General features: G+C 45.1%; 1 protein-coding gene across 1 annotated transcript in view; it reads right to left on the bottom strand.

Annotated features, from left to right (window-relative positions):
* Positions 1-1,337: 1,337 nt before the first annotated feature.
* LOC139580328 (calcium uniporter protein, mitochondrial-like) overlaps positions 1,338-15,356 on the bottom strand; it is a 518,594-nt gene continuing 504,575 nt past the window's right edge. Inside the window, exons 7-9 of the mRNA XM_071408881.1 lie at positions 9,622-9,825; positions 7,926-8,042; positions 1,338-3,322 (exon numbers count right to left, since the gene is read on the bottom strand). Coding sequence (XP_071264982.1) covers positions 3,239-3,322; positions 7,926-8,042; positions 9,622-9,825 — 405 coding nt within the window. The 3' untranslated portion in view covers positions 1,338-3,238. The remainder of the gene's footprint in view (positions 3,323-7,925; positions 8,043-9,621; positions 9,826-15,356) is intronic.

Genomic DNA, 15,356 nt, shown 5'->3' with positions numbered 1-15,356 from the left:
CCCACCCTCTTCAACATATATATCAACGAATTGGCGCGGGCACTAGAACAGTCTGCAGCACCCGGTCTCACCCTACTAGAATCCGAAGTCAAATGTCTACTGTTTGCTGATGATCTGGTGCTTCTGTCACCAACCAAGGAGGGCCTACAGCAGCACCTAGATCTTCTGCACAGATTCTGTCAGACCTGGGCCCTGACAGTAAATCTCAGTAAGACCAAAATAATGGTGTTCCAAAAAAGGTCCAGTCACCAGGACCACAAATTCCATCTAGACACCGTTGCCCTAGAGCACACAAAAAACTATACATACCTCAGCCTAAACATCAGCACCACAGGTAACTTCCACAAAGCTGTGAACGATCTGAGAGACAAGGCAAGAAGGGCCTTCTATGCCATCAAAAGGAACATAAATTTCAACATACCAATTAGGATCTGGCTAAAAATACTTGAATCAGTCATAGAGCCCATTGCCCTTTATGGTTGTGAGGTCTGGGGTCCGCTCACCAACCAAGATTTCACAAAATGGGACAAACACCAAATTGAGACTCTGCATGCAGAATTCTGCAAAAATATCCTCCGTGTACAACGTAGAACACCAAATAATGCATGCAGAGCAGAATTAGGCCGATACCCACTAATTATCAAAATCCAGAAAAGAGCCGTTAAATTCTACAACCACCTAAAAGGAAGCGATTCCCAAACCTTCCATAACAAAGCCATCACCTACAGAGAGATGAACCTGGAGAAGAGTCCCCTAAGCAAGCTGGTCCTAGGGCTCTGTTCACAAACACAAACACACCCCACAGAGCCCCAGGACAACAGCACAATTAGACCCAACCAAATCATGAGAAAACAAAAAGATAATTACTTGACACATTGGAAAGAATTAACAAAAAAACAGAGCAAACTAGAATGCTATTTGGCCCTAAACAGAGAGTACACAGTGGCAGAATACCTGACCACTGTGACTGACCCAAACTTAAGGAAAGCTTTGACTATGTACAGACTCAGTGAGCATAGCCTTGCTATTGAGAAAGGCCGCCGTAGGCAGACATGGCTCTCAAGAGAAGACAGGCTATGTGCACACTGCCCACAAAATGAGGTGGAAACTGAGCTGCACTTCCTAACCTCCTGCCCAATGTATGACCATATTAGAGAGACATATTTCCCTCAGATTACACAGATCCACAAGGAATTAGAAAACAAATCCAATTTTGATAAACTCCCATATCTACTGGGTGAAATTCCACAGTGTGCCATCACAGCAGCAAGATTTGTGACCTGTTGCCACAAGAAAAGGGCAACCAGTGAAGAACAAACACCACTGTAAATACAACCCATATTTATGTTTATTTATTTTAACTTGTGTGCTTTAACCATTTGTACATTGTTACAACACTGCATATATATAATATGACATTTGTAATGTCTTTATTGTTTTGAAACTTCTGTATGTGTAATGTTTACTGTTCATTTTTATTGTTTATTTGACTTTTGTATATTACCTACCTCACTTGCTTTGGCAATGTTAACACATGTTTCCCATGCCAATAAAGCCCCTTGAATTGAATTGAATTGAGACAGAGACAGAGAGAGACAGAAACAGAGAGAGAGACAGAGAGAGAGAGACAGAGACAGAGAGAGAGAGACAGAGAGAGACAGAGACAGAGAGAGACAGAAACAGAGAGAGAGACAGAGAGAGAGAGACAGAGACAGAGAGAGAGAGACAGAGAGAGACAGAGACAGAGAGAGACAGAAACAGAGAGAGACAGAGACAGAGAGAGACAGAAACAGAGAGAGACAGAGACAGAGACAGAGAGAGACAGAAACAGAGAGAGACAGAGACAGAGAGAGATAGAGACAGAGAGAGAGAGAGAGCGAGAGAGACAGAGAGAGAGACAGAGAGAGAGAGAGACAGAGAGAGAGAGACAGAGAGAGACAGAGACAGAGAGACAGAGAGAGAGAGAGAGACAGAGAGACAGAGAGAGAGAGACAGAGAGAGACAGAGAGAGACAGAGAGACAGAGAGACAGAGAGAGACAGAGAGAGAGAGAGAGACAGAGAGACAGAGAGACAGAGAGGGTAATTCTATTGATATGGGGGTCCTGTATGTCGGAGATATTTAATAAAGAGATGCAGATATGGTATATCAACTTATTACTGGATGTTAAAAAGAGAGCTCCTCCCCCCCACTCTACTTCCATTTTGTTTGATTGTATATTATTTTCCATAACAAATATAGTATGGCTTTCAAAATAAAAAGTGTCAGAATATTGTTGGGACTATTAGATAAAACACACAGTGATGTTTGTGTCCGTAGTCTTTTCCTTTTTTCTCTTCCAATCCCAACAGGAAGTCAACAACAGGAAGAGGAAATGAGGCATGGTCACCTGACCTCAACTCTCATCTGTCCACTTTCTGTAAAGGCTGTGATAGGCTGACGGGCTCTTGATAAAGCTCAGTGTCGTCATAGCAACGGAATCGGTGGGTAGCTGTCCGTCAGGCAGAGGGGGAGGGACCTGAAGGCAAAAGGGGGCAGGATTGGCCACAGCCAATCTGACAAGACAAGAGGGGTCAACCAAGGTCAAAGTTCAAGGTCACATGGAGCTCACAGGAACCGCTGTCCAATCACAGCCGTGTCCTCTGTGCATGCATAGTGTCAGAGGGCAGAGGTCAGGGGGAGGAGCTAGAGGCGATCCATCCTTGTAAAAGTGGATTCAGTCCCTCCGTAGACGTCCCATGGCCCTACAGGAGTGGTGTGTGTCTGTTTACAGTTTGAAGGCTCCAGCTTCACAACATGACAACAAATGCTGCACTGTGGGCCAACTAGTCCATAGATATAGTAGGTCACACACACTCATAGATGTGTCCATCTGTCTTCCCCCGATGCCTCAGCTGTAGCTCCTCCCACTGTAGCGTCTCACTTCCTGTACGTACCCTAGAGTGGCATTTCCTGTTTCATCATCCACCTCTCTAGAAGGATTCAGTGTCTGTTCTTTCTTGTTACCAAAACTCCTCTTTAATATTGTTTTACTTGCAATTATCCTCTAAGAGAACAAACAGAGGAGAAACTCCCACTGAGGTTCACTAAAGGACAGGCCTGTCAAAGAGAGAGAGAGAGAGAGGGGAAGTTGGATGGAGGGTGGATGGATGGACGAAGAGAGAGAGGGGAAGGTGAGGAAAGGAGGGATGGAGGGATTAAGGAAAGGAGGGATGGAGGGATTAAGGAAAGGGAGGATATCAATCTTTGCTGGCGGCGGTGAGTTGCTGGACAGGGAGTTGGAGCTGGAGGGGATCCCTCAGCCGTTTCAGATCTAACTCCACCTGAGGGGGGGAGAGAGAGAGGGAGAGAGAGAGGAGGGGGGAGAGAGAGAGAGGAGGGGGGAGAGAGAGAGAGAGGGGAGGGAGGGAGATGGAGAGAGAGAAAGAGAGAGGGGGGAGAGAGAGGAGGGAGAGAGAGAGAGAAGAAAGAGAGAGCGAGAAAAGGAATGGGAAGATACATTTTATAATTAACATAATAATATGTAATAATAATATATATACTGTATATAATATGTCAATGCCTCTAATATGTCAATGCCTCTACATTTGTTCCTGTGTTCAAAATATGTTTCAATCCTAAAATCATGTGAGATAGAGTCCTTCAGCTGGTTGTACTTGTGGACAGGTTAGTGTCTACCTCAGCGATAAGAGTCCTTCAGCTGGTTGTACTTGTGGACAGGTTAGTGTCTACCTCAGAGATAAGAGTCCTTCAGCTGGTTGTACTTGTGGACAGGTTAGTGTCTACCTCAGAGATAAGAGTCCTTCAGCTGGTTGTACTTGTGGACAGGTTAGTGTCTACCTCAGCGATAAGAGTCCTTCAGCTGGTTGTACTTGTGGACAGGTTAGTGTCTACCTCAGAGATAAGAGTCCTTCAGCTGGTTGTACTTGTGGACAGGTTAGTGTCTACCTCAGAGATAAGAGTCCTTCAGCTGGTTGTACTTGTGGACAGGTTAGTGTCTACCTCAGCGATAAGAGTCCTTCAGCTGGTTGTACTTGTGGACAGGTTAGTGTCTACCTCAGCGATAAGAGTCCTTCAGCTGGTTGTACTTGTGGACAGGTTAGTGTCTACCTCAGAGATAAGAGTCCTTCAGCTGGTTGTACTTGTGGACAGGTTAGTGTCTACCTCAGAGATAAGAGTCCTTCAGCTGGTTGTACTTGTGGACAGGTTAGTGTCTACCTCAGCGATAAGAGTCCTTCAGCTGGTTGTACTTGTGGACAGGTTAGTGTCTACCTCAGAGATAAGAGTCCTTCAGCTGGTTGTACTTGTGGACAGGTTAGTGTCTACCTCAGAGATAAGAGTCCTTCAGCTGGTTGTACTTGTGGACAGGTTAGTGTCTACCTCAGAGATAAGAGTCCTTCAGCTGGTTGTACTTGTGGACAGGTTAGTGTCTACCTCAGAGATAAGAGTCCTTCAGCTGGTTGTACTTGTGGACAGGTTAGTGTCTACCTCAGAGATAAGAGTCCTTCAGCTGGTTGTACTTGTGGACAGGTTAGTGTCTACCTCAGAGATAGAGTCCTTCAGCTGGTTGTACTTGTGGACAGGTTAGTGTCTACCTCAGAGATAAGAGTCCTTCAGCTGGTTGTACTTGTGGACAGGTTAGTGTCTACCTCAGCGATAAGAGTCCTTCAGCTGGTTGTACTTGTGGACAGGTTAGTGTCTACCTCAGAGATAAGAGTCCTTCAGCTGGTTGTACTTGTGGACAGGTTAGTGTCTACCTCAGAGATACAGTGGGGAGAACAAGTATTTGATACACTGACAATTTTGCAGGTTTTCCTACTTACAAAGCATGTAGAGGTCTGTAATTTTTTATCATAGGTACACTTCAACTGTGAGAGAAGGAATCTAAAACAAAAATCCAGAAAATCACATTGTATGATTTTTAATTAATTAATTTGCATTTTATTGCATGACATAAGTATTTGATACATCAGAAAAGCAGAACTGAATATTTGGTACAGAAACCTTAGTTTGCAATTACAGAGATCATACGTTTCCTGTAGTTCTTGACCAGGTTTGCACACACTGCAGCAGGGATTTTGGCCCACTCCTCCATACAGACCTTCTCCAGATCCTTCAGGTTTCGGGGCTGTCGCTGGGCAATACGGACTTTCGGCTCCCTCCAAAGATTTTCTATTGGGTTCAGGTCTGGAGACTGGCTAGGCCACTCCAGGACCTTGAGATGCTTCTTACGGAGCCACTCCTTAGTTGCCCTGGCTGTGTGTTTCGGGTCGTTGTCATGCTGGAAGACCCAGCCACGACCCATCTTCAATGCTCTTACTGAGGGAAGGAGGTTGTTGGTCAAGATCTCGCGATACATGGCCCCATCCATCCTCCCCTTCAATACGGTGCAGTCGTCCTGTCCCCTTTGAAGAAAAGCATCCCCAAAGAATGATGTTTCCACCTCCATGCTTCACGGTTGGGATGGTGTTCTTGGGGTTGTACTCATCCTTCTATTCCTCCAAACACGGCGAGTGGAGTTTAGAGCAAAAAGCTCTATTTTTGTCTCATCAGACCACATGACCTTCTCCCATTCCTCCTCTGGATCATCCAGATGGTCATTGGCAAACTTCAGACGGGCCTGGACATGCGCTGGCTTGAGCAGGGGGACCTTGCGTGCGCTGCAGGATTTTAATCCATGACGGCGTAGTGTGTTACTAATGGTTTTCTTTGAGACTGTGGTCCCAGCTCTCTTCAGGTCATTGACCAGGTCCTGCCGTGTAGTTCTGGGCTGATCCCTCACATTCCTCATGATCATTGATGCCCCACGAGGTGAGATCTTGCATGGAGCCCCAGACCGAGGGTGATTGACCGTCATCTTGAACTTCTTCCATTTTCTAATAATTGTGCCAACAGTTGTTTCCTTCTCACCAAGCTGCTTGGCTATTGTCCTGTAGCCCATCCCAGCCTTGTACAGGTCTACAATTTATCCCTGATGTCCTTACACAGCTCTCTGGTCTTGGCCATTGTGGAGAGGTTGGAGTCTGTTTGATTGAGTGTGTGGACAGGTGTCTTTTATACAGGTAACGAGTTCAAACAGGTGCAGTTAATACAGGTAATGAGTGGAGAACAGGAGGGCTTCTTAAAGAAAAACTAACAGGTCTGTGAGAGCCGGAATTCTTACTGGTTGGTAGGTGATCAAATACTTATGTCATGCAATAAAATGCTAATTAATTACTTAAAAATCATACAATGTGATTTTCTGGATTTTTGTTTTAGATTCCGTCTCTCACAGTTGAAGTGTACCTATGATAAAAATGACAGACCTCTACATGCTTTGTAAGTAGGAAAACCTGCAAAATCGGCAGTGTATCAAATACTTGTTCTCCCCACTGTAAGAGTCCTTCAGCTGGTTGTACTTGTGGACAGGTTAGTGCCTACCTCAGAGATAGAGTCCTTCAGCTGGTTGTACTTGTGGACAGGTTAGTGTCTACCTCAGCGATAAGAGTCCTTCAGCTGGTTGTACTTGTGGACAGGTTAGTGTCTACCTCAGCGATAAGAGTCCTTCAGCTGGTTGTACTTGTGGACAGGTTAGTGTCTACCTCAGCGATAAGAGTCCTTCAGCTGGTTGTACTTGTGGACAGGTTAGTGTCTACCTCAGCGATAAGAGTCCTTCAGCAGGTTGTACTTGTGGACAGGTTAGTGTCTACCTCAGAGATAAGAGTCCTTCAGCTGGTTGTACTTGTGGACAGGTTAGTGTCTACCTCAGAGATAGAGTCCTTCAGCTGGTTGTACTTGTGGACAGGTTAGTGTCTACCTCAGAGATAAGAGTCCTTCAGCTGGTTGTACTTGTGGACAGGTTAGTGTCTACCTCAGCGATAGAGTCCTTCAGCTGGTTGTACTTGTGGACAGGTTAGTGTCTACCTCAGCGATAAGAGTCCTTCAGCTGGTTGTACTTGTGGACAGGTTAGTGCCTACCTCAGAGATAAGAGTCCTTCAGCTGGTTGTACTTGTGGACAGGTTAGTGTCTACCTCAGCGATAGAGTCCTTCAGCTGGTTGTACTTGTGGACAGGTTAGTGTCTACCTCAGCGATAAGAGTCCTTCAGCTGGTTGTACTTGTGGACAGGTTAGTGTCTACCTCAGAGATAGAGTCCTTCAGCTGGTTGTACTTGTGGACAGGTTAGTGTCTACCTCAGCGATAAGAGTCCTTCAGCTGGTTGTACTTGTGGACAGGTTAGTGTCTACCTCAGCGATAAGAGTCCTTCAGCTGGTTGTACTTGTGGACAGGTTAGTGTCTACCTCAGCGATAAGAGTCCTTCAGCTGGTTGTACTTGTGGACAGGTTAGTGTCTACCTCAGAGATAAGAGTCCTTCAGCTGGTTGTACTTGTGGACAGGTTAGTGCCTACCTCAGAGATAAGAGTCCTTCAGCTGGTTGTACTTGTGGACAGGTTAGTGTCTACCTCAGAGATAAGAGTCCTTCAGCTGGTTGTACTTGTGGACAGGTTAGTGTCTACCTCAGAGATAAGAGTCCTTCAGCTGGTTGTACTTGTGGACAGGTTAGTGTCTACCTCAGCGATAAGAGTCCTTCAGCTGGTTGTACTTGTGGACAGGTTAGTGTCTACCTCAGAGATAAGAGTCCTTCAGCTGGTTGTACTTGTGGACAGGTTAGTGTCTACCTCAGAGATAAGAGTCCTTCAGCTGGTTGTACTTGTGGACAGGTTAGTGTCTACCTCAGAGATAAGAGTCCTTCAGCTGGTTGTACTTGTGGACAGGTTAGTGCCTACCTCAGAGATAGAGTCCTTCAGCTGGTTGTACTTGTGGACAGGTTAGTGTCTACCTCAGAGATAAGAGTCCTTCAGCTGGTTGTACTTGTGGACAGGTTAGTGCCTACCTCAGAGATAAGAGTCCTTCAGCTGGTTGTACTTGTGGACAGGTTAGTGCCTACCTCAGAGATAGTGTCCTTCAGCTGGTTGTACTTGTGGATGTCAAAGCGTTGTCTCTTCACCCCCTTGTGGAAGAACAGCAGGTACTGTCTGTCCCTGGCGTCAGGATAGATGTACTCCTACAGGAAGGAGGGGAGGCGAGGGAGGGAGGGAGGGAGGGAGGGAGGGAGGGAGGGAGGGAGGGAGGGAGGGGAGAACAGGCTGTTAGAATATTAAACTACAATACTTACTCAAACCTCTTACATACAAACCTTAGAGAACCACTTTACAAAACTACAAATGACAGACACTAGTCCATGACCTCTTACCTGGCCGGACTAGCCTCTTACCTGACCTCATACCTGACCTAGCCTCTTACCTAGCCTCTTACCTAGCCTCTTACCTGATCTAGCCTCTTACCTAGCCTCTTACCTGACCTAGCCTCTTACCTAGCCTCATACCTGGCCGGACTAGCCTCTTACCTAGCCTCATACCTAGCCTCATACCTGACCTAGCCTCTTACCTGACCTCATACCTGACCTAGCCTCTTACCTAGCCTCTTACCTGACCTAGCCTCTTACCTAGCCTCTTACCTAGCCTCTTACCTGACCTAGCCTCTTACCTAGCCTCATACCTGGCCGGACTAGCCTCTTACCTAGCCTCATACCTAGCCTCATACCTGACCTAGCCTCTTACCTAGCCTCATATCTAGCCTCATACCTGACCTAGCCTCTTACCTAGCCTCATACCTAGCCTCTTACCTGACCTAGCCTCATACCTAGCCTCTTACCTGGCCTCTTACCTGGCCTCTTACCTAGCCTCTTACCTGGCCGGACTAGCCTCATACCTAGATCATACCTGACCTAGCCTCATACCTAGCCTCTTACCTAGCCTCTTACCTGGCCTCTTACCTAGCCTCTTACCTGGCCGGACTAGCCTCATACCTAGATCATACCTGACCTAGCCTCTTACCTAGCCTCTTACCTGGCCGGACTAGCCTCTTACCTAGCCTCTTACCTAGCCTCATACCTAGCCTCTTACCTAGCTTCATACCTAGCCTCATACCTGGCCGGACTAGCCTCTTACCTAGCCTCATACCTGACCTAGCCTCTTGCCTAGCCTCAAACCTAGCCTCTTACCTGGCCGGACTAGCCTCTTACCTAGCCTCATACCTGACCTAGCCTCTTACCTAGCCTCAAACCTTGCCTCATACGTGGCCAGACTAGCCTCTTACCTGTCCGGACTAGCCTCTTACCTAGCCACTTACCTGGCCTCTTACCTAGCCTCTTACCTAGCCGGACTAGCCTCTTACCTGGCCGGACTAGCCTCTTACCTAGCCTCATACCTGACCTAGTCTCTTGCCTAGCCTCAAACCTTGCCTCATACGTGGCCAGACTAGCCTCTTACCTGTCCGGACTAGCCTCTTACCTAGCCACTTACCTGGCCTCTTACCTGGCCAGACTAGCCTCTTACCTGTCCGGACTAGCCTCTTACCTAGCCTCTTACCTGGCCTCTTACCTGGCCGGACTAGCCTCTTACCTGGCCGGACTAGCCTCTTACCTAGCCTCTTACCTGTCCGGACTAGCCTCTTACCTAGCCTCTTACCTGACCTAGCCTCATACCTGACCTAGCCTCTTACCTAGCCTCATACCTGGCGTTTGTGTGTGTGTTTGTGTGTGTGTGTGTAACAGTGTGTGTGTGTGTGTGTGTGTGTGTTACCTGGCGTGTGAGTACGTAGTAGGAGTACATAGCCATGGCGGTGGCGTAGGTAATGAAGTAGGTGACAGGCTCCATGATGTCCCAGGAGTACTCCCACCAAGTGAGGCGTGCCAGGATCCCGAACTGGGTTGCCATGTAGGCCACGCCCCCCCACAGCACCCAGGTGGTACGACGCTCCGCCTTACGACTCAGCTCCTCCCTCACCTGGGATGGACAGCCAATCAGAAACACATATCAATAATGAGACACTTACACCTGTGGTCCTCTGTAGTTCAGTTAGTAGAACATGGTTCTCTGTAGCTCAGTTAGTAGAACATGGTCCTCTGTAGTTCAGTTAGTAGAACATGGTTCTCTGTAGTTCAGTTAGTAGAATATGGTCCTCTGTAGTTCAGTTAGTAGAACATGGTCCTCTGTAGTTCAGTCAGTAGAACATGGTCCTCTGTAGTTCAGTTAGTAGAACATGGTCCTCTGTAGTTCAGTTAGTAGAACATGGTCCTCTGAAGTTCAGTTAGTAGAACATGGTCCTCTGTAGTTCAGTTGGTAGAACATGGTCCTCTGTAGCTCAGTTAGTAGAACATGGTCCTTTGTAGTTCAGTTAGTAGAACATGGTCCTCTGTAGTTCAGTTAGTAGAACATGGTCCTCTGTAGTTCAGTTAGTAGAACATGGTCCTCTGTAGTTCAGTTAGTAGAACATGGTCCTCTGTAGTTCAGTCAGTAGAACATGGTCCTTTGTAGTTCAGTTAGTAGAACATGGTCCTCTGTAGTTCAGTTAGTAGAACATGGTCCTCTGTAGTTCAGTTAGTAGAACATGGTCCTCTGTAGTTCAGTTAGTAGAACATGGTCCTCTGTAGTTCAGTTAGTAGAACATGGTCCTCTGAGGTTCAGTTAGTAGAACATGGTCCTCTGTAGTTCAGTTAGTAGAACATGGTTATCTGTAGTTAGTAGAACATGGTCCTCTGTAGTTCAGTTAGTAGAACATGGTCCTCTGTAGCTCAGTTAGTAGAACATGGTCCTCTGTAGTTCAGTTAGTAGAACATGGTCCTCTGTAGTTAGTAGAACATGGTCCTCTGTAGTTCAGTTAGTAGAACATGGTCCTCTGTAGTTCAGTTAGTAGAACATGGTTATCTGTAGTTAGTAGAACATGGTCCTCTGTAGTTCAGTCAGTAGCACATGGTCCTCTGTAGTTCAGTCAGTAGAACATGGTCCTCTGTAGTTAGTAGAACATGGTCCTCTGTAGTTCAGTTAGTAGAACATGGTCCTCTGTAGTTCAGTTAGTAGAACATGGTCCTCTGTAGTTCAGTTAGTAGAACATGGTCCTCTGTAGCTCAGTTAGTAGAACATGGTCCTCTGTAGTTCAGTTAGTAGAACATGGTTATCTGTAGTTAGTAGAACATGGTCCTCTGTAGTTCAGTTAGTAGAACATGGTCCTCTGTAGCTCAGTTAGTAGAACATGGTCCTCTGTAGTTCAGTTAGTAGAACATGGTCCTCTGTAGTTAGTAGAACATGGTCCTCTGTAGTTCAGTTAGTAGAACATGGTCCTCTGAGGTTCAGTTAGTAGAACATGGTTATCTGTATTTAGTAGAACATGGTCCTCTGTAGTTCAGTCAGTAGAACATGGTCCTCTGTAGTTCAGTCAGTAGAACATGGTCCTCTGTAGTTCAGTTAGTAGAACATGGTCCTCTGTAGTTCAGTTAGTAGAACATGGTCCTCTGAAGTTCAGTTAGTAGAACATGGTCCTCTGTAGATGTTGGTAGAACATGGTTCTCTGTAGTTCAGTTAGTAGAACATGGTCCTCTGTAGGTCAGTTAGTAGAACATGGTCCTCTGTAGTTCAGTTAGTAGAACATGGTCCTCTGTAGTTCAGTTAGTAGAACATGGTCCTCTGTAGTTCAGTTAGTAGAACATGGTCCTCTGTAGTTCAGTTAGTAGAACATGGTCCTCTGTAGTTCAGTTAGTAGAACATGGTCCTCTGTAGTTCAGTTAGTAGAACATGGTTCTCTGTAGATGTTGGTAGAACATGGTCCTCTGTAGTTCAGTTAGTAGAACATGGTCCTCTGTAGTTCAGTTTGTAGAACATGGTCCTCTGTAGTTCAGTTTGTAGAACATGGTCCTCTGAGGTTCAGTTAGTAGAACATGGTCCTCTGTAGCTCAGTTAGTTGAACATGGTCCTCTGTAGTTCTGTTAGTAGAACATGGTTATCTGTAGTTAGTAGAACATGGTCCTCTGTAGTTCAGTTAGTAGAACATGGTCCTCTGTAGTTAGTAGAACATGGTCCTCTGTAGTTAGTAGAACATGGTCCTCTGTAGTTCAGTTAGTAGAACATGGTCCTCTGTAGTTCAGTTAGTAGAACATAGTCCTCTGTAGCTCAGTTAGTAGAACATGGTCCTCTGTAGTTCAGTTAGTAGAACATGGTCCTCTGTAGATGTTGGTAGAACATGGTTCTCTGTAGTTCAGTTAGTAGAACATGGTCCTCTGTAGTTCAGTTAGTAGAACATGGTCCTCTGTAGGTCAGTTAGTAGAACATGGTCCTCTGTAGTTCAGTTAGTAGAACATGGTCCTCTGTAGTTCAGTTAGTATAACATGGTCCTCTGTAGTTCAGTTAGTAGAACATGGTCCTCTGTAGTTCAGTTAGTAGAACATGGTCCTCTGTAGTTCAGTTAGTAGAACATGGTCCTCTGTAGTTCAGTTAGTAGAACATGGTCCTCTGTAGCTCAGTTAGTAGAACATGGTCCTCTGTAGTTAAGTTAGTAGAACATGGTCCTCTGTAGTTAGTAGAACATGGTCCTCTGTAGTTCAGTTAGTAGAACATGGTCCTCTGTAGTTCAGTTAGTAGAACATGGTCCTCTGTAGTTCAGTTAGTAGAACATGGTCCTCTGTAGTTCAGTTAGTAGAACATGGTCCTCTGTAGTTCAGTTAGTAGAACATGGTCCTCTGTAGTTCAGTTAGTAGAACATGGTCCTCTGTAGTTCAGTTAGTAGAACATGGTCCTCTGTAGTTCAGTTAGTAGAACATGGTCCTCTGTAGTTCAGTTAGTAGAACATGGTCCTCTGTAGTTAGTAGAACATGGTCCTCTGTAGTTCAGTTAGTAGAACATGGTCCTCTGTAGTTCAGTTAGTAGAACATGGTCCTCTGTAGCTCAGTTAGTAGAACATGGTCCTCTGTAGTTCAGTTAGTAGAACATGGTTATCTGTAGTTAGTAGAACATGGTCCTCTGTAGTTCAGTTAGTAGAACATGGTCCTCTGAGGTTCAGTTAGTAGAACATGGTTATCTGTAGTTAGTAGAACATGGTCCTCTGTAGTTCAGTTAGTAGAACATGGTCCTCTGTAGTTCAGTTAGTAGAACATGGTCCTCTGTAGTTCAGTTTGTAGAACATGGTCCTCTGTAGTTCAGTTTGTAGAACATGGTCCTCTGAGGTTCAGTTAGTAGAACATGGTCCTCTGTAGCTCAGTTAGTAGAACATGGTCCTCTGTAGTTCTGTTAGTAGAACATGGTTATCTGTAGTTAGTAGAACATGGTCCTCTGTAGTTCAGTTAGTAGAACATGGTCCTCTGTAGTTAGTAGAACATGGTTCTCTGTAGTTCAGTTAGTAGAACATGGTCCTCTGTAGTTCAGTTAGTAGAACGTGGTCCTCTGTAGTTCAGTTAGTAGAACATGGTCCTCTGTAGTTCAGTTAGTAGAACATAGTCCTCTGTAGCTCAGTTAGTAGAACATGGTCCTCTGTAGTTCAGTTAGTAGAACATGGTCCTCTGTAGTTCAGTTAGTAGAACATGGTCCTCTGTAGTTCAGTTAGTAGAACATGGTTCTCTGTAGTTAGTAGAACATGGTCCTCTGTAGTTCAGTTAGTAGAACATGGTCCTCTGTAGTTCAGTTAGTAGAACATGGTCCTCTGTAGTTCAGTTAGTAGAACATGGTTCTCTATAGTTAGTAGAACATGGTCCTCTGTAGTTCAGTTAGTAGAACATGGTCCTCTATAGTTAGTAGAACATGGTCCTCTGTAGTTCAGTTAGTAGAACATGGTCCTCTGTAGTTCAGTTAGTAGAACATGGTCCTCTGTAGTTCAGTTAGTAGAACATGGTGCTTGCAACACCAATAACAATGGGATTGATTCCCGGTAGCACCCGTACGTAAATGGCATACACTCAGTACAAAACTTTAGGAACACCTTCCTAATATTGAGTTGCTCCTCATTTTGTCCTCAGAACAGCCTCAATTCGTCAGAGGCATGGACTATATGGTGTTGAAAGCGTTCCACAGGGATGTTGGTCCATGTTGACTCCAATGTTTCCCCACAGTTGTGTCAAGTTGTCTGGATGTCCTTTGAGTGGTGGACCATTCTTGATACACACGGGAAACTGTTGAGTGTGAAAATACCCAGCAGCGTTGCAGTTCTTGACTCAAACCGGTGCGTCTGGCACCTACTAACATACCCCGTTCAAAGGAACTTAAATATGTTGTCTTGCCCATTCACCCTCTGAACGGCACAGACACACAATCCATGTCTCAATTGTCTCAAGGCTTATATATCCTTCTTTAACCTGTCTCCTCCCCTTCATCTACACTGACTGAAGTGGATTTAACAAGTGACCTCAATAAGGGATTATATCTTTCACCTGGATTTACCTGGTCAGTCTATGTCATGGAAAGAGCAGGAGTTCTTAATGTTTTGTATACTCAGTATATATTCATATATTATAATCATCTTTATCATTAACATCCATTGATTTCTGAATGCAATGTGTCTCCTATGAACGGAATTTAAACACAGCAGTGAAGGGATTTTAAACACAGCTGTGACTGGAATTTAAACACAGCTGTGACTGGAATTTAAACACCGCTGTGACTGGAATTTAAACACAGCAGTGACTGGAATGCAAACACAGCAGTGAAGGGATTTTAAACACAGCTGTGACTGGAATTTAAACACAGCTGTGACTGGAATTTAAACACCGCTGTGACTGGAATTTAAACACAGCAGTGACTGGAATGCAAACACAGCAGTGAAGGGATTTTAAACACAGCAGTGAAGGGATTTTAAACACCGCTGTGAAGAGAATTTAAACACAGCTGTGAAGAGAATTTAAACACAGCAGTGACTGGAATGCAAACACAGCAGTGACTGGAATTTAAACACAGCAGTGACTGGAATTTAAACACAGCAGTGACTGGAATGCAAACACAGCAGTGACTGGAATTTAAACACAGCAGTGACTGGAATTTAAACACAGCAGTGACTGGAATTTAAACACAGCAGTGACTGGAATTTAAACACAGCAGTGACTGGAATGCAAACACAGCAGTGACTGGAATTTAAACACAGCAGTGACTGGAATTTAAACACAGCAGTGACTGGAATTTAAACACAGCAGTGACTGGAATGTAAACACAGCAGTGACTGGAATGTAAACACAGCAGTGACTGGAATTTAAACACAGTAGTGACTGGAATTTAAACACAGTAGTGACTGGATCGCAAACACAGCAGTGAAGGGATTTTAAACACAGCAGTGACTGGAATGCAAACACAGCAGTGACTGGAATGCAAACACAGCAGTGACTGGAATTTAAACACAGTAGTGAATGGAATTTAAACACAGCTGTGAAGACAGAAACTAAGTGAGATGAGACCTTCTCCAGTGGGAGAAGGTCTCTTTTGTGGGAGAAGGTCTCTTTTTTTTTCTTTCTCTTTTGTGTGTGTGTATGTGTGTGTGTGTGTGTGTGTGTGTATGTGTGTGTGTA

This window comes from Salvelinus alpinus, chromosome 7, assembly GCF_045679555.1.
Source record: "Salvelinus alpinus chromosome 7, SLU_Salpinus.1, whole genome shotgun sequence".
In the NCBI taxonomy this organism is placed as follows: Eukaryota; Metazoa; Chordata; class Actinopteri; order Salmoniformes; family Salmonidae; genus Salvelinus; species Salvelinus alpinus.
The sequence above is the reverse complement of the archived record's forward strand: the minus strand, read 5'-3'. Positions and strand labels throughout refer to the sequence as shown.